Here is a 19,786-nt window from a genome sequence, read left to right as displayed (position 1 = left end):
AATTATTCCCTAGCTAACTCATTTCCTTCAACCCAGCTCCCTAACTTTTACTTTTTGTATCAGAAAATCCCACGATTTGTTGACTACTTTCTCAATGAACAAAAAACTTCACTTATAGCTCTCAGAACTGGAGATAACATATCAGAAATTGGGATGAAAGGGAAGCGGCTCAAAAAAATTGGAAAGCTTTCGTTCTCCAACATCAACTCCAGCACAATGACGTCCTTGTTTTCATCCCAGAATCAAGGACTATCTTTACTATTTTAATATTTGATAGCAATGGGGATGAAAAAATTTTCCCTTGGTACCCTGTATTTCATATGCATTATTATAATTAGCCAATTTATTATTATAGTTACTCATTAACTTTTTGTATCTGTAACATTATTCATAAACTATGTTATCCTTATTTATTAATAATGAATTTCCTTTATTCTCTGTGGTTAATCAATAAACATGATTTGATAAATAAAAATACTAAAAAAAGGTAGAATTCAATTACAAATTGAACTTTACATCCAATAACAATTTCCTTTTAATGAACATTTACCTTGTTATCCATCTTAGCAGTAGTTCACCTCCTTCATATATAGCTGTCTTTTATTTTACCAAAAAATTTTACATTGAAATATGGTAGCATGCATTTCAAAACCAAAAAATTTTGACAATATATTTTACCATTATCCACCATTTCATATGCAATTTATAAAATCATCACTTTCTACTTTATGGATCAAACTTTAGATATAAACGGAAGCAACATCAACAACTGACAAGCCATTTCTACTGCTTTTCCATTTACAACTTTTAATGCTTGGACCATTCTAACATTTTCAGCTATCATGTACACCACTCTCCTACATTTATCCCTTTCTTACTTTTAATTTTCAATGCATGATTTCAGCCTATTTCACTTCCACACCCAACTCTCATCTTAATCATTCCATATTTATCTTAATCTAAACTTAACAGCCTATATAGTTTACATGCTTCTTCAGTTCTTCTTACTCTAACATCACGCCAGCTCTAAATAACCAATACAAGTTACGGCATAATTGCATTGATCCACCACGCGTAGTGCGGAAACCACCTCCTAGTTCATACCAAAAACAGGTACGAAGGAGAGCTGTAATTTGGAGGCATCAAATTTGCATTTTTTTTTTCTTGGCTTTTTCCCCAAGTCTGGTCAGTACAAAGGCCACCTCACCCTGCAAAGATTTATCAAGAAAATTCCGAAAGAAAAGCCATTAGATGGCCCAAAATAGCCAACAAAAAACCAGCTTTTATCCTCACCATTGAAGTGAGGGTTTTGTGGTTCTCATTTCTTTTAAATAGTAAAAGACGTAGCTTTAGGGCAAGAAGGAGGTAAGAAAAGTCGACTGCACGAGAATCTGAGGTGTGACAAAAAAGAAAGAAAGAGAGAAAGAGAAAGAAAAAAAAGGTTTTGCAAAAATTTTTCGAAAAAAAACAATCTGGCTGACCTGTGGTCTTAGAGCTCGATTTTTTCTTTTGATACAGCTCCGTTGGGGGAGATCTTGATTTCTGGGTAATCTAGGATCTTAGTAGAAGAAGTTTCATTTAGAAAATTTTGGAAAAAAAAAAAAAAAAACGCTGCAACCCTGTCGAATTGTGGCTTGAACTTGCTGCAGTCACAATTCTTGAACATTCTTCGACGAAAGTTTCAGCACTTGGATCCGTTTTCCTTGAGATTTACCGCACTTATTTGACTCCACAAAGCATCAGAGGTGCCCTAGTTCATTCCTTTTCTTTCGTAGATGCTTAGATCCGTACCAAATTGGTTGAAAAATTGCTGCTCATCGTTTGGTTTCTTTCTCTGCTATTTTCTCTTTCTTGTTGCAGCCAATTTGTTTAATCTTCCGTTGAATCTTTTGTTTCAGTGATAAATCTTGTGTCAATATTTGAGGTTGCATAACCTTATGTATTTAGATCCGAAATTTGGAAATTATTTTGGTACGATTTTTGGGCTTGATAAGCTTCCAAAATTGCAGAAAGCTTCGAGGAGCTTGCATGGAAGAATAAGGAAATTGCAATTTTGCCCCCTCGACTTTTGCATAATTACAATACAGCCCAAAATTTTGTGAAAAATGAATCAAGTCTTCCCTTTTCAAGCCTTGATCTTCTTTTGTATATTTTATGTATGCTTTGAGTGATTTATTTCTGGATTTAGGATATAATTAAGGCTTAAATAATTTTGTTGGATAGAAATTACCTAGTTAAATATTTTCCTTTTTTCTTTTGGGGATTTTAGATAATAATTTAAGAAATGGGCTACGGTTATTTGTTGGGTTTTGGTAAATGGATTTGCTTTTTTTTTCTTTGGGTTAGGACATGGACTTTGGAATTAAAGTCCAAAGTTTTTTATGGGCCCTATTTTAGTAAAATAAATGCATTAGCCCATCTTTCTTTGGGTTTTCATTGGGCCTAAGAAGTTACAGCCCAGAAAAAGAAACAAGATGGCTCAAAGGCCTTCTAGCCTTGGGAAATCAGAAAACAGAATTTGCAATTAAGCCCCTGATCTTCTAAGCAATTCATTCCAGCTCTAAAAATTTTTATTTATTTCAATTAAGTTCTTAATTTAATTGCATTTTGTTCCTCAAACTTTATGTTTTATTCAATTTTGACACCTAATTTTTTCAATAATTGTACATTAATCCTAAAAACTTTCTAAATTTTTATAATTGGGTCCCTAATAGTTTTAATTTCTTAAGTATGATTGTTTATCTTCTTTAATTGTTCATCATGCTTCATTTAAATGCAAATTAGTAAATTTTAGGGATTTATATTTATTCATATTTCTTTATAATAATAAAGTGAATTTGCTATATGTTTACATTTTCTTTTAAATTGTTAATTAAATTGGTGCCTTGACTATTTTGTTGATTTTGGAGTATAAATAGGACAAATTCTACCTCATTTAACCACTATTTCAAGGGAAGTACCTTCTATTATTACTTTAAGTTCTTTTATGTATTCCTATGTGTTTTTTTTATGTGCGATTCCATGTTTTAAGTGTTTTCTCTTTTATTCCCTCATTTTATCTGTTTTAAGTTTTAAATTGTTTTATTTAATTTTTTATGATTATTTGGGAGGTATCTAAATGACAATTTGTAATAAATAGGTGCTCAAGAAATGTATTTAATTAGGTCATGTAATAGATAGATTTTATTTTTGCCAAAATTATAATTAGTTAGATAAATGTAATGGATAGGTTTATTATTTCCAAAAATTTCCCTTCTAGATTGTAGTTAGGACCTTCATTGTAATAGTTAGTTTTTATTTGCTTGCATGTTTATCTGCTTGTGTGCTTATGTGTTTATCCGCTTTCTCTAAAGTTTTGCATCTAGATATTATGTCTATGTGTTATATGCTCTATGTACTTTATGTGTTTATTTGTTTTAATTATGCTTTATATGTTTTATTTATTTATAATAAATATATGACATCACCATACTAGTCCAATATTATTTGCAGCCTTTTCCCCCTATTTCTCACTAGTCTAATGCTAGTAAGAACTTGTAGAAATGGATTAATCCAATGCTAGACCCTTTAGACCGTTTTCGTGCTAGATTCATACCTTGTGTGACATTTATTGTATTTCATGCATTTTTTTCTATTTTTGGGTTATTTTTATTTGCATGATATCTTCCCTACTATTATTCCCTTACCTTCTATATGTTTGGACCTTATCATTTAGAATTGCATTTCAATTTAGAAAATTAGAAATTGGTTAATCCATTTGCTTGATTAGGTTACGAGAGTCACCCTTCAAATATGAGAAATGAATGAGTATGGTTTCTTACCCTTAACACGCTCTTATCCCTTCTATAAGAAGGCAAATTGAATCACGAGTTATAAGAATGAGTATGGCTAATCTTCCCGTAGCCGTTATGTTGCATTCCTCTCTTTTAGGTCACGTATATTTATCTATATATTATAATTTCCATTTTTAGTCTCATATTTCGCATTTTTCGTAGCCTCTTCAAAGAATCATTTTTGGATATCACGATTGAAAGGGTGTCTTAAATCAAATCTTTGTCTTCCCTTTTTTCAAATGTGACTCTTGAACTCTTTTCTCTTATTTTCAAAAACCCGAAATCGTTTAAAAGGGTTTTATCTATTTCTTTTCATTTTCAAACATTATGGGTGATTTGATACACTTAAATTCAATACTAAGTGGAGACTCCTATTTTCCTTAAAAACCCTTTTTAAACTAAAATTTTGGATCCAAACCGTCGCACTTTATATGTCCCAATTTAGGCCTTTTTTCTTTCTTTATTTTCTAAAAATCAAAAACTCATTTTTTTAACACCATTTTCTAACGTCATTTCTCTTTTACTTTATTTTTAAAAATGGGGTGCGGCAATAGACATGCAAAAACGCAAGAGACTGGTTATAGGTCCCATTTGACAATATTAGAAGTTTTAAATTTTATGGGAGATATATTGTGAATTATTAAAATAAATATGTGATTTAATTGTGAATCCACACTATTATACTTTGTAAAGTATAATTTGTAGTGAGAGAGAATATAATGAAAAAGGGGATAATAAACTTATGATGTGACATATAAATTACATTTAATAAAGCGCAATCTATTATGGATGCCCTTATGAAAGTCAATTAGCAATTATCACGTAAACAACTTATCCTTAAGTAGGAGCAATTTTTATTGGAAAATATTGTTTACATTCTCACTATCATTTTTGTTATATAGTTTCCATTTATTAAATTATATAATATAAAAGATGATAGGAATACAAATAATAAAATATGGAATGAAAATAATATTTCCCTTTGTATTGAGGGCAGTCCATTATGGATGCCCTCATGAAAGTCAATCAGCACTTGTCACGTAAACAACCTATCATTAAGCAGGAGCGGTTTGCCCTTTAAATTACTCATTCCTTTGACTCATTTTCGTCAATTAAGAATTTCCACTTACACAAGCACAGTTGAAGTCGCCTTTTAGCTTTAGTTGAGTTGAGTTATATCATTGTACGCTCACCCCATTCCCATTACTGCTAGTGGAGGCAACTGCCTCATTATGAAGCCCACCAGCACGATGACAGCTTTGCGTATGCCATGCTTTGGAAATATCCGATGAGCAGATGCATGTGGAAGATCACATGCAATATTGTAATAATGCCAGTAATTCTAGGCAGCTGAGAAATCAAGTTGCATACTTGCATTCACAGCTTTAATCCAGGGCAAGTTTCGTTCTCTTGTAGCTGCTTGTAACTTTGTCGTGGGTATTCTGCCAGTCTCTATCAGTTCATGAATTCACTTCACACACAATCAAACAATTTTCTAAGATTCCCAGAGCACTTCACCGACTAAGCACAGGAAAATATTAACCACTTTTCCCCAAGTTGAAAAGATCTCAAAAGGTTGTGGGGTTATAGCATCTAGGTCTTGCCCTAACTTTGAATTTTCTTTAGGGATAATTGCAGAAACCTCCCCTGAGGTTTCTGACATTTGCACTGACCTCCCTTGTGGTTTGAAAAATTACACTAACCTCTCCTGAGGTTACTAATCCTTTACAAATTCAGTCCAAACGATTAAAATATTGTTTTAGAGAGTGAAATTAGAATTTTTTACCAAATTTGTCCTTTGTACTACATGTCCAATGAATGACAAAGTACTATAAATCAATTAACAATTAATAAACTTTAAAGAATATAATTTATGAGCAAACACGCATTACTCATTTAAAGTATGTTGGCCTAATCAGCAACATCCTTCAGATCCTGGATCAAAGGGACTAACTGCCCAACCCGTGGCACCCAGGGATCCAGCCCCTCATGCTGGTCGAGCATTGTACAATACTTTGCACTGCCATTGTGGTTAAGGAAATAAAGTTGCGCCTTCGCTAATAGCTATAGCTTTTGGTACAATGGTAAGCGCTTGATTCTAACAAAGTATCGGCTCTTTACGGATATTTTACTTTCAAATATTTAATTTATGATAAATATATCAACATTTGTAAGTAAAATTCAAGAATTGTTATAGTAATATTCTTGCAAAATGAAAATCGATAGGTTATTTATTTAATATTTTTTAAATATTTTTTAAAAAAAATAAATGGCACATAAAGTATTAATTTTTGTATGTCTTTCATCCATTACACGAGTAAAGTATTCACTCTTTATGTGTATTTTATTCTGAATCATTTAATTTATGTTAAACACATAAATGTTTGTAACTAAAATTGAAAAAGTGTTATATTAATATTTTTACGGAAGAGAGATTGGTAGGTTTTGTATTTAACAAAAATTAAATATTTGAAAGTAAATACAAATCTGTATTTGAGCGTAAATATTTATATTAAATTAAATATTTGAAAGTAAAATACCCTTAAAGAACCGGTACTTTAAATAGTTATCGCTTCTTTATAGGCAAACACGCATTACTCATTTAAAGTACCGGCATTTTATGAATATTTTACTTTCAAACATTTAATTTATGATAAATATATCAATGTTTGTAAGTAAAATTCAAAAAGTGTTACAATAATATTCTTGCAAAAAGGAAATCGGTAGGTTATTTATTTAATATAAATTAAATATTTTTTTTAAAAAAGAAATGACCCATAAAGTATTAATTCTTTATGGCTTTCATCCATTACATGAGTAAAGTATTGGCTCTTTATGGGTATTTTATTTTGAATCATTTAATTTATATAAAATACATAAATGTTTATAACTAAAATTAAAAAATTGTTATATTAATATTTTTATGGAAGAGAGATTGGTAGTTTTTATATTTAATAAAAATTAAATATTTGAAAGTAAATACAAATATGTATTTGTGCGTAAATATTTGTATTAAATTAAATGTTTGAAAGTAAAATACCCATAAAGAGCCGGTACTTTAAATAGGTAATGTGTATTTGCCTATAAATTATACTCCTTAAAGTTTATTAATTGTTAATTGATTTGTAATAGTTTGTCATTCATTGGACATGTAGTACAAAGGACAAATTTGGTAAAAAATTCTAATTTCACTCCCTAAAATAATATTTTAATCGTTTGGACTGAATTTGTAAAGGATTAGTAACCTCAGGGGAGGTTAGTGTAATTTTTCAAACCACAAGGGAGGTCAGTGCAAATGTCAGAAACCTCAGGGGAGGTTTCTGCAATTATCCCTTTTCTTTATATGAGGTATTCAATCTTTTGCAAATTTTTTCGTTAGTGATTTGGTTCGTGTGAGCCAGCTTTTGGGGTTAAATCTGGGATTAGATTTAATTAACTAACTTCAACAGTCTAAAAAAAAAAAAAAGATTTGGTTCGTGTGAGAGCCAGGTTCTTAGAACTAAGAGGGGCAAATGCTATCTATGAAAAAGATTCCAAGATTCAACCTTTGACATTTTGGAACATGTTTAAATATTAAGATCCTAACTTTTCTATCTGTGTGATGATATTTATTCCTCATGGGAACAAAGAAAATACAAAAAAAAATTAGTTCAAAAATTTTGAGATTTGGATTGATGTTTTTCTACACTGTTACTGTTAGTGTAAGGATTTTTTTTTTTTTTTTACATTAAGAAATATGAATACATGGCATATGTTAGTGTAAAAAAAAAATCTACACTGACAATACAAAAAAAAACAAAAAACAAAAGCTTAATCACAAACTACCCCCATCCAATCATGAGTTAGTAGCAAATTACCTTCCATATTCACAAAATATACAAACTACCGCTAATGACTAATGGTCAAATTTATGGGATAGAATAATACCGTAATGCTTTTGTTGTAGAAAATGTCTCATGACCTTTTTCATTTTATTTTTCTTTTCTTCCTTCTTTTCTTTATTATGTTTAGATTTTCCCCCCTCCCCCCCCCCCCTCTATTCCTATTACTACATACAATTTTTGACAATAACGTGTTAAAAATTTTTCTTTTACAGTAAAATACAAACTGTTAGATTTTATATTAAAAATAAAACTTTTTTCTAAAGAGTGAGATGTGGGATTTAAGAAACATCAAGAGATAGATAGATTTGAACCCAAGATCTCTAATTCCTGAGACCTTAACCTTAGCCAATACAAATTAAATTATAGTTTCTTATCAAAACAATTAAATCATCATAAGTTATCATAACAAATTAAAAAAACTTATATTTTATGTAAGAAATTTAAGTATTTCATATCTTTATTAACAATTTCTATTATGTATTAATTATTAGCTAAATGTCATGATGAGTTTTTTAATAAATATAGAAATTTCATTAGATATTTTCATGAAATATATACTTTTAAATTTTTATAAAACTTTATGATAACCAGATATTTACATGTCTGTTTGGATTGTGAATTATTAGAGATATTTTTACTGTAGCACTTTTTGTGATGTGATGTATGTGAGATAAAAAGGTAATTGGGAAGGTAAAAAGGTGTATTGGAAATTGTAATGATGATGTAAGCAAATAAATTTTGAGAAATAAAGCCCAATCCAAACAAAGCTATAACGAAAATAGCTATCCAAGCATGAAACAAATATTGACCCCTTATTGACAATTCTTTCAGGCTTAAATATATTTTCATTATGGAAAAAATTAATTAGCATCAACTATTATAAGAATTAAAAAATATCTATTATGTAAAAATATATCGTGTAATTTTTATATATTGTTAAAAATTAAAGCATCATCACATTTAGCTAGCAATTAATACATAATAAGAATTTGTTAGTCCAAATGTGAAACACTTAAATTATATAAAATGTATGCTTTTTAATATGATAATTAAATATTTTAAATATTTTCAATAAGAAAATAGAGATACATGTTTCACCATAAAAGGAAATTCTTTAGCACATTAACGTTGAAATTTTTATGCAATAATAAGAGTAGAGAAGAAGAAAAAAGAAATATAAATATAATAAAGAAAAGAAGGAGAATAAAATAGAAAAAATAATAAAAAGGACAATTTTCCTACAATGAAGGCATTATTGTCTTTTTTCTACCCCATAAATTTGACTTTTAATCATCAATGGTAATTTGTAAGTTCATAAATACAAGGGATGATATTTTACTAACCCATAATTAAAGGAGATAATTTGTATTTCAACTAATAAAATTTTTTATGAATGATTAAGCCAATAAAAAATTAATCCTTACAAGCATGCAAATTACTCATGTATTTTAAGTTACTTTATACCAACACCGGATAAGTGTCAGGGGATAGATGGCAACCTTGGAGGGTGAAAAATGTAAAATGTGGAGTAAATAAGAAAAATAGAATAGAAAAGACTATTGCGTTGTCAGCACTGAATTGGCTGTTTACCTGCCTTAAAGAAAGCGCACATGCAGCCTTTCTCATCGGGCTAATGATCCGCTACCAATTCGCGGCAAGAGTAGGGTTGCAAATGAATCGAGTCGAGTCGAGTCGAGTTTTGAGCTAATCGAGCCGAGTCTCGACTAAATTTTACCAAACTCGAACTCGAGTTCGAACTCGACGAGCCGGCAAATTCGAGCTCGAGCTCGACTCGAATCAATTTGAGCCGAGCTCGAGCTCGAGCTCGAAAAAAAATAAAAAATAATTATTTTATTTAAAAATAAATAAATAAAATAATATTTTTTTCTTAATAAATAATAAAATTTAAGGATTTATACGTAATTTTACTATGAAAATAAAAAATAAAAAAATATATATATAATATACGTAATTTTATTATTAAATAAAAATTAAAATATATATATATATATATATATATATATATATATATATATATATATATCCAAGCTCGCGAGCCTAACGAGCTTGATATTCTGAGCTCGAGTTTAACTTGAGCCGGCTCGAGCTCGATTAATATCGAGCTTGACTCGAGCGGCTCGCGAGCGGCTCGATTCGTTTGCAACCCTAGTGCGGCCAGTTGTGCTTGTCCTTTTCCCTTTTCATTTTTTAAGCAACTTTTTTCTTTCTTGGTAACTTATGTCATTGCTTTTTTCTGAAATTTTTATTAAAAAAATATATTATAGCAATTTGATGTGCGTAAAATAAAATAATAATTAAAATATGTGTTCATCAAAAATATAAATTTTTTAAAAAATTATAATATAAATAATTTGATATATGTGAAGTAAATTTTTTCTTTTTACGATCGTATAAATTTATCGTTATATGTTAGTGACTGAATGATATGATGACTTTTACATGCTAGAAAAGAAAACTGTTTTATACTCGAAATCATGTTAGTTCATGAAAACTGTGAAAGAGAGATTTTTTCTTTTGCATGTGCATATGATGCTGGTTGATTATATCACATTTCGTATATTTTATTTCACAAAAGTGTAATACTAAATAAATTTATAACTATTTTTAAATAATTTTTACTCTAAACAGTTTTTTCATTTTTTGGTTGGCGATAGGAACATACATATTTTGAGTAATTTTTTTATGCACTATCGATGTATACACACGTGGTATTAGATGTTTGTCATGTAATCTAATTTAAAATTTAAAATTCATTTTGTTTACAAGTGACATACATCTACAAATATTAGTGTAAAAAAAAAACACTACACTTACAGTATGTAAAAACTTAATCCATACATTTTTGTGTTTAACTCCTATATCTCATTCTTGCGAGTTCTGCATTACAATATTTGTCCTCCACCATGAGGTAAATGATAAGGATGTAAGTCGGAATCGGAATGGATTAAAAATCTATTGCAACGCAGAAGTATGAAATATTTCTTTTTGAAATGATATCTTGTAGTACAAATCTCCCCCAATTATAGATGAACGTTATTTTTTTTTTTAAAAGGTAAAGCAGAAAAAACTATTGATCAACATATCTTTATCGAATTCCCATTTAGCAGATCTCCCTTATTATTTACTAATAACTATAACCCCTCGTTTGGTACATGGGAAAGCCCAAAATGAAAAGTACTTTTTACTCAGAATATGTTTTCATTCAAAATGGTAGGGAAAAAAATTATTATTCCATGGTTAAGAATCTATTCGAGGGGGAAATGAGAGATATTTTATTTCATTACATAAATTTTTTTGATTTTTTCCTTTTAAGAAAATTCCATAACCTATTAGAACAATCTTTTATAGGATATAATGATTCCTAAAAAGAGAATCATTTCTTTTATTACATTATTTTACTTATTTTATTTGATTTGGTTCGACCATTTTATTTAGTAAAATAAATAAAAGAGAATAATGGTTCGGGTCGTGTATATATGGTCAATCTACGGTATGTAGATAAGTCAAAATGAAATAGTTTTTAAATGTTTGGTATAATCAATATTTAGATATTAGAATGGAACATATTAAATACAAATTTGACTTCATTGCCCTAGATTAGTTTTCAGGACATAATATGTCTTATTATTTTTTGTTTTATTTGTTCTACAATAGTATTTGTTTATTTACGTGAAATTTTTATTCTTTTTTATTTAAAGCTAAATGAGGATTGTTATCAAAACTTTTCAAATGCAATACTTGATTCATTCTAATATACAAATTTTTAAGTTAAAATTGCATTTACTGGCAATATAATTAGCAATGTAGAATATAAATTACATAAAGTCAAACAATTATAATTTATTTTTAATCTATTTTTAATTTTGATATGAGATTCAAAAAAAATTCTCGAAGAATTGCTCAAAAGTCAAACAGTAAAGTATCTTAAAACATTTGTTCCTAGTATAAAAGAAAAAATTATTCTGAATACAAGAAAAATTAATTATTATAAAAAATTGCATTAAAAAAATTAATTGAACTTACAACTAGCCTAAAATATGATGATGCAGTAGATTTATAAGATAAATTTGACATCCTACTGTTTAGGAATTTTAAGATAAAGGTGGAAAGAGTTTTCTCTAATTATATTTTTTTTTGAGGAATGGAATTACAAGAAAAAAGTTGGAATGAGAATTCTAATTCAATTGTCTAAATTTTTTTTTTTGAGCTGTCTCTAAATTGTCTTTTTCCTACCCCATAAATTTGACTTTTAAACATCAATTGTAATTTGTAAGTTCATAAATACAAGGGATGATTTATTACTAACTCATAATTAAAGGATATAGTAATATGTATTTAAGCCAATAAATTTTTTTATGAATGATTAAGCCAATAAAAAATTAATCCATACAAGCATGCAAATTACTCATGTATTTTAAGTTACTTTATTACTAACACGGAATAAGTGTGAGGAGGTAAAGGGCAACCTTGGAAGGTGCAAAATGTAAAATGCGGAGTAAATAAGAAAAGTAGAATAGAAAAGAGTATTGCGTTGTCAGCACTAAATTGGCTGTTTACCTTTGTCAAAGAAAGCGCACGTGTACCATTTCTCATCGGGCTAATGAACCATTGCCAATAAATGTGGGCGGCAAGAAGAGTGCGGCTAGTTGTGCTTGTCCTTTTCATTTTTTTTAAGCAATCTTTTTCTCATTCTTGGTAACTTAGAATTGATGACATTTTTAACTTATACTCCCTCCGTCCCACTTTGATAGTTCTGTTTCTTTTTTCACAAAGTTTAAAAAAAAGTTAATTTTGTTAGAAAAATAAATTTAGATTGTTATTTTTCTAAAATACCCTTACATTAAATATGGTACAACTTTATGAGAACTTGAATTGATGGTAAAAAAAGAATCAACTCTCATTAAATAAGGTAGGTTTATAGTAACAACTACTTACATTGAATAAGGGTATTTTAGGAAAATTAAAATACAACTACATTTTTCAATTGAAAAGTGGACTATAATTTGGAACAGATGAAAAAAAAATACAGGACTATCAAAGTGGGACGGGGAGAGTACACATCTTTCTAGTTCACGAAAGTATTAATTACCCGAACGCTTGCAAGAATGTTTGTGTTAATTGAACAAATAGGCTAATGTTCTTTTTGGCTATGCTATTGTTTCTTCGAAGTTATGTCTCGCTGATTTTTGGAGTTATTTTATGCAATTTACTTTACTGATTAATTCTTGTATCAGAAGAAAATATGCTTGAACGTGGATTGATGCTGATTTTATATTGTTCATGAGTAGATTCCAAATCATTGAAGTTAAGGAAAATACACCAAAAAAAAACATACTAGTATTTTGCTGGATCATGCATCCAGCGACCGAATATTGGAATGGAATAGGCAATTTAAAAAGATCTTTTCTTTCCAGACTATTTCTACGTACCAAACGAGGGGTAATAATAATTAAAAAAAATTGACAATCAATGGCACTTCTTCTTTTCTTAAAGATATCCCCCACCATCTTCTTTGCCATAAGTCTCTTCTCATTAAAAAAAGAAAAAAGAAAAAATTAGTGGGAGGCGCCATTAACATTTGTCAAAAAGCAAATTAAGCAAATTTAAGCACGTTTTGACGGCAGCACAAGGGAAGGTTCCGCGTGCTGTTAGATATTATTCACGAGAAACATAAAATAGAGTAGTTTTTTTTTTCTCTTCGGGGGGAAAGAAAGGATGGAATAACGTTTTCCATTGACAACGTCAAGGAGATCCTTTTATGGGGGTTCTTTGTATTCCAGTTCTACAAATGGAACAAGAAGATTCGATTAGCATTTCTCTTTCTCTAATAGATAACGGAAGATTTTTTTGGTTGAAGAAGTACGTTCTCTTGGTTGTGACCAGAGTAATCAATTAAAAAATTTGTGTTTGGACAGGAGATTATTTGTCCAAATATATTTGGGTTAATCACCATTACAATTTTCAATATACCTTTTTTATCTTCCCAATTATCTTTTTATCTCACGTACATCACATCACAAAAAGTGCTACAGTAAAAATATTTCAAATAATTTACAATCCAAACACATAGTTTTTTTAATCTTTTTACCTAATCTGTTTGGATTAGCTGTTTTTAAGGGTGTTTTTGAAACGTTTTATAATAGTAGAGTTTTTAGAGTATATTTTAGAATATTTAAGAGTAGTAGAGCTTTTAAAATATATTTTGAGATTTTTTTTAAACATTAAAAAAAGTTTAGAATACTTTTTAGAGTGCTTTTTAAAAATTTTTATAGTACTTGAAAAACTAATTTTTGATAAATTGATGAATCCAAACAGAGAGTTTTTAAAAAAAAAAAAAAAAAAATTTATAGCAGGGGAAGGATGAAATTTAAGACACGCGAAGAGAAAAAGTGTGATTGAAAATATGACCTCTAAATCCTAAGAGCTCAACATAGTGTTTTATGCAATAGTAATCTAAGCTTAACAATTCAATTGATAAGAAATGATATTCCATATTGCCGGTGAGACAGATACAATGGCCATATGCCGATTAAAATGATGCTTCCAGGTAAAGAGATTTTCCGTTAAAATCTTTGTATTGTAGCATCATATATGATATATGGCTTGGTCAATATTTGATGCCAATATGATGGAACAGGATTAAAGAAATCGATACAATTAGTTGATCAAAATCAACACCAAAATGGTAATTAGCGAATTAGGAAAAGGTATTTGTGGTTAATTAGGCAGGGAGGATGGACCATGGCGGCACTCCTATTCCAACTTGACATTGAAAGTTTAAAGGCCAACTTGACATTGAAGCGCCATAGAAATCATATGATAATTTGCCCAGAGCAATTATGGTGTACCATTTGAAAAAACAACCTGTCTAATGGGGCACTCAGTAAAATATATTTCAAGTGTTATATTTTTAGAAATATAAGATTAATTAAGCAAAGTAAATAAAATATAAAGGAAGAGAGGTAAAATTAAATAGGAAATATATATAAATGTCAAAAAAAGATAACAATTATTAGTACGTGTATATATATATATGGTAAGTTAAATCAATGTTGGATACGTTAAGGGCAGTCGGTTAAAAAATTCCTTAAACAAAATGAAATTTAATTTTGGGTAAGGCCATAAATGTGAAGGAAGCAATGCTTAGGATCACCAATCTCTCATACAAAATTCCGTCTTGGATCCTAACCATCCTAACGGGATCAACTTAAAATTATATACTAAGTAACATACGACTTGACCCTAACCATCCTTCACAGGATCAATGTCAAATTGCATCTTAAGCAATATACAACTTAAATAATAGAAGCAAACTAAAAGACGAAACACATTTTTAATTCTAGGAATTCTCGTGATTCTTGTGTCGCAATTTTTAGTCACAATAAAAAATAAAAAAAAGCTAAGAATTGGGATTTTTTTCCTATAGATAAGACTGAGACTAAGTTTTTTTTTTTTTTTTTTCAATCAATACGATAGATTTTATAACACAACTATTCTTACTTTATACTTAAAGAGAAAGAGACCTAAAAAAATTTTTTTGAAAAATCTAATGAATCACTGCCTACACCTACAGTTGGCAAAACATGAAGGCAAATTTTGAGAGTAGGACCCATTCTTTAAGCGGGCCCACAGAACCACATCTCCATCACCAAACGATAAAAAAAAGAAGTCTGTGGTGGGGACAACTTAAGCAACAATCCAGTATGACTCGTTAAAAAGCGACAATCAAACTCCACCCATTATCAAAACAAGCCACGTAGCAAACAGAATCCATCACAGCCGTTGAAATCGCAACATAGTGGTGGGTCCCAGGAGAAGTCCTGGAATCTTTGAATGGAGGGGTACGAGACGCGGGGACTGGGATAAAGAAACGAGGGGCCTCAACGTTCTTAGGGGAGGGCTCGGAGCTACAACCAATGGAGTTTCGACACGTAGCCGTCGGAGAGTTGACGTGTGTGAAGGACACGTGTATCCCACGGTGAGGAGACGAGAGCGACGGGAGGAGAAAGAAAACTAGAAAGGACGGTCAGATAGGGCGGCTTAAAGCTGGAGGGCGAGACGATGCCTATCTCTTTATCACCTCATCTCGTGGGGTTTGCGGGAGAGAGTGGAATTCCTTTTTTGCCCCTGGACAAACGACAGGATTATTATTATTCTTTTGCTAATATGCTTTTCCGAGGTTTAAAAAAATTGTCGGCTCTAGGAACATTTCAGAGATGCCGGTGTCAAAATCTTACTCAAATTATACTCATTGTGAACGTTCTCATTGTCTTGTATGTGGAGGCATTTTTTTTTTAATAAAATTTCTTTTTCAACTTAAGATGAAGGTTTTTTTTTCCAAAAAAATTATTTGATTTTTACCATTTGGGTTACAACTAGTGAACAACTTTCATGTACATTAGTGTTCAAGTTATACTTAATGCGTGTGTAACTGTAAAAAATATTTAAATTTTTTTCAAAGGTAAGAGACATAAAAGGAGATATGGTAACGAACGACTATACATAAAGGGCATTTTAAGAAAATCATAAAGTAAGATTTTTTAGCTCACACAAAAAACTTCCTTCCCCTTCATATATAATATAGATATAGATATTACCAAATCAAGGCATCACATTAAGATGGAATTCAATAACTTTTTTGTGGTTGTATAAGATCTACTAATCAATTTTTTGACACAAACTAATTAAAAATATTGGTGCATGTTATTTTATTGGTTCAATCCAAATATAGACTTTGTTACCTATTCACGACACTAATTTCTCGAAATTTGACAAAAGATGCTATTAGTTGCCATTGCATTTGCCATAACTTGATTTTAATAGAATACCATATATAGATATGGCAAAGTTATTTTAATTGTTTTATGTATCATTTAATTATTTTAATTGTTTTATGTATCATTTAATAAAATAATTCTTTGTACATGATAGTAAAATGTGTGCTAACTATCTTAACAACAAACAAAAAAGAAAGGCACTATAAAAAATAATAAAAAAACTCCAAAAAAGGATCTATCCAATGGACTATTTTACATTATATATATATATCTTGCTTTATAAAATGCATCAGTCTCCTTTGCTCGTTACTTTCTTTTTTCCTTTTTAATAAAAACGTATGTTTTTGTTATTATAATAGAAGAAGTTGAGGGACAACATTCTAAACACACTAAGCCTCGTTTGAATTGCTATTTTCTTTCAAAATTTTTTTTAAGTATTGTATGAATGTATTTTGCTAATCATATTTTTTATTTCATATATATTAAATCGATATAATACATGTTTTCTATATAAAACTCCAAAAAATAATAATTCAAATTTGAATGCTTTCTCATCTTTGTGTGACAACGTGGTGAATCTATGGCCTTGTTTGGTAAGTAAGTTTTTTGCCAAATTTATTTGTTACAAGTTTTTTAACAATTTTATCTATAGTAACCTCAAAAAATGTCTCAAAAATTTTAAACTATACACTTTAAAAAATTCAAAAATTTATATACTTTAAATTTTTTTTTACAACTTCTACAGTAAGTTACAGTAAAATTTTAGATAAATACCCAAAAAATTCACTTGCCAAACGATGCTTATATTACATAAATTTACCAAATGAAAAAAAAAGGAGAGAGGAATGATTGCTTTGTTACAGCGTAAAAAAAAAAAAGATCATAATCATTAATAAAAAACTTACCCGCAAAGCCATTAAAAGAATCCGAGATTCAGAGTCAGAAGGATAAAATCATCCCACTTTTACAAAGGCTAATTTAGTTAACACGCATTAGACCAAATCAAATAAAGAAATCCTCAAATCTGACAATTACGTAGAAAACACGTCAGAAAGCGTAGAGACAATCTAGAACGGGCACCTCGCTGCCCTATGCCCTTCCCCGCCAACCCAAAATAAATGCCAACAAAAAAAAAATCACTAAAATATCCGTAAATCCTCAAAAGTCATGAGGGCATTTCCGTCCAAATAAGCCCCACAAATTGCCTGATACGCGTCCCTTTGAGGCCATTATTCCATCGTCATTACCGACCTTCTCCCTTAAAACTCCACCCTTTACCCCCCGCATCTCTTCCCCTCGCAATACCCCTCTCTCATCTCCCCTCTCCCCCATTTTTCCTCCTCCAGAAAAAAAATCCCCAAATTTTCCTTCGTGTTCCTCTTTACAATAATTATTAGAATTTATTTTAGAAGGTTTTTGTAGTTGATTTTCTGTTGAATTTTGCTTCTTTGAATATATTTTATCTCTTGAAAGGCTGAAAATGGCCCAAAAGACGGAGAAAGAAGAGACGGAATTCAAAGTCGTACCGGAGACCATCACGCCTTGTGTTAATAACTGTGGCGTTACTGGAAATCCGGCGACGAATAATATGTGCCAGAAATGCTTCAACGCCACGTCATCCGCCTCCACGTCGTCGTCGTCGTCGTCATCTTCATCAACATCCTCGTCTGTAACCTCCTCCGTAGCCGGAGCTATTAAATTCGGAGAGAAATCTCCTAGATCTAGCTCGTCTAAGAGACTTTCGCCGGAGAGGACGACGGATCTAGCGGAAATAAGACGAGATCTGAAGGAGGAGGTAAAGGAGGCTTCATCAGCTCACGCTACAGCTCCGGCGACGGCGGCGGCGGTTAAGAGAGAGGTAAATAGGTGCTCCGGTTGTCGGAGGAAGGTAGGCTTGACCGGATTCCGGTGCAGATGCGGGGAGCTGTTTTGCGCGGAGCATAGGTATTCCGATCGTCATGATTGCAGCTACGACTACAAAGCCGCCGGACGGGAGGCGATTGCTCGGGAGAATCCGGTGGTCAAAGCTGCGAAGCTAGTCAAACTTTGAGAGCAAAAAATGTGAAAAAAAAAATTTGAAAAATGAAGAAATATGTTTTAATTATGTATCAACATCGATGAAGGGATCGAGAACGAAAACGAATCCAAAGTAGAACGAGATGAGATGATGATGGAGATCGAAGTCGATCGATCGATTTCCCTCTTCTGTAATTGTTGTTGATCTCGTGCTCTTCTCAATTTCTCAGAGTTTCCGAGAAATTAAGCTAGAGATGGGGGAGAGAATTTGATTGGATTTTTATTTTTATTTTTTTTTCTCGGTTTGTGATGAAGAATTTAATTTCTCTCCTTGGAAGATTAATTGAACTTATTAATTTGTACTCCAATCTTCAATTTGAATTTTCGGTTTCAATTGCTAAAAAGGAAGAAAAAAAAAAAAAGGGATTGTGCTTTTCCAGAGTGTACTGGCGTGCTTCATACATAATCATTAAATAATTCGTCAATTTCATGTACTTTAATTATATTTTTTAAAGGGAATGGAGAAATTGGTTTTTATTTTTGGGTTTGGGGGGGCGGGGGGTTTCTGTATATTCCCTGGGAAGATGAGGGCTGAGGGCGTAATTTTGAACTTATTGTAGCTTTTTGGAACCTTTGCCCTCCTGAAGTGGGTTAAGGGGCCCACGGGATGGGCAAGTGGTTACTGATCCAGGTGATGATTGGGGGATTTCTATTTTATCGTGATAATTTGGAAGGTGGAGCTGGAAGTGGCACTTGGAGGTTGAAGGGACAACGACAAACGTTTTGGTGCATGTTTAGCGTGCAAGGACAAAGGGAAAAAACAAAAAGAGAAAAGTATGACGTAAGAATTTGCATCCCCACAGTATTGAGTCGAATTCTAGTATCAAATTCAGCAACTTCGAAAGTTAATTGCGTTTAGCATTGGGGGAATATCTATCAACTTTATTTTTATACTTCTTAGTTATTCATTTTTTTTATTTTCAATATTATTCAATAGTAGAGAAACGTGTCGTTTTCTATGTTTTAAGAATTTGCCTTAATAAGAACGATATTTACTCACCGTACATTACTTCTTGTGTTCTATTTCATTTCTTGTTATTACAAAATTTCGCTAATATGTGGAATAACATCTCCTTTTAAAAAAAAAAAAATTTTTTTTGGGTTTTTTAATTTGTGTCTTGGGGTTGGTGGGAGGAGGTTTACTTTGGCGTCCTTGAAATGTTGAATGGCATATGGCTTAGGCCTTAGTGTGGTG

At 30.8% G+C, this 19,786-nt stretch overlaps 1 protein-coding gene across 1 annotated transcript; it reads left to right on the top strand.

Annotated features, from left to right (window-relative positions):
- The first annotated feature begins 17,748 nt into the window (after positions 1-17,748).
- LOC113727070 (zinc finger A20 and AN1 domain-containing stress-associated protein 5-like) lies at positions 17,749-18,899 on the top strand. Its single transcript, XM_027251046.2, has one exon. The coding sequence runs from the start codon at positions 17,996-17,998 to the stop codon at positions 18,563-18,565; it is 570 nt and encodes a 189-aa protein (XP_027106847.1). The 5' UTR covers positions 17,749-17,995; the 3' UTR covers positions 18,566-18,899.
- The last annotated feature ends 887 nt before the right edge of the window (positions 18,900-19,786 follow it).

Source organism: Coffea arabica, chromosome 2c (assembly GCF_036785885.1).
Source record: "Coffea arabica cultivar ET-39 chromosome 2c, Coffea Arabica ET-39 HiFi, whole genome shotgun sequence".
NCBI classification, from domain to species: domain Eukaryota; kingdom Viridiplantae; phylum Streptophyta; class Magnoliopsida; order Gentianales; family Rubiaceae; genus Coffea; species Coffea arabica.
Note: the sequence above shows the minus strand (reverse complement) of the source record. Positions and strands in the feature narration are given on the sequence as shown.

Bases quoted from the DNA above. Each gene is read 5' to 3' on its own strand.
- LOC113727070 (XM_027251046.2), top strand. From the start codon at position 17,996: ATGGCCCAAAAGACGGAGAAAGAAGAGACGGAATTCAAAGTCGTACCG.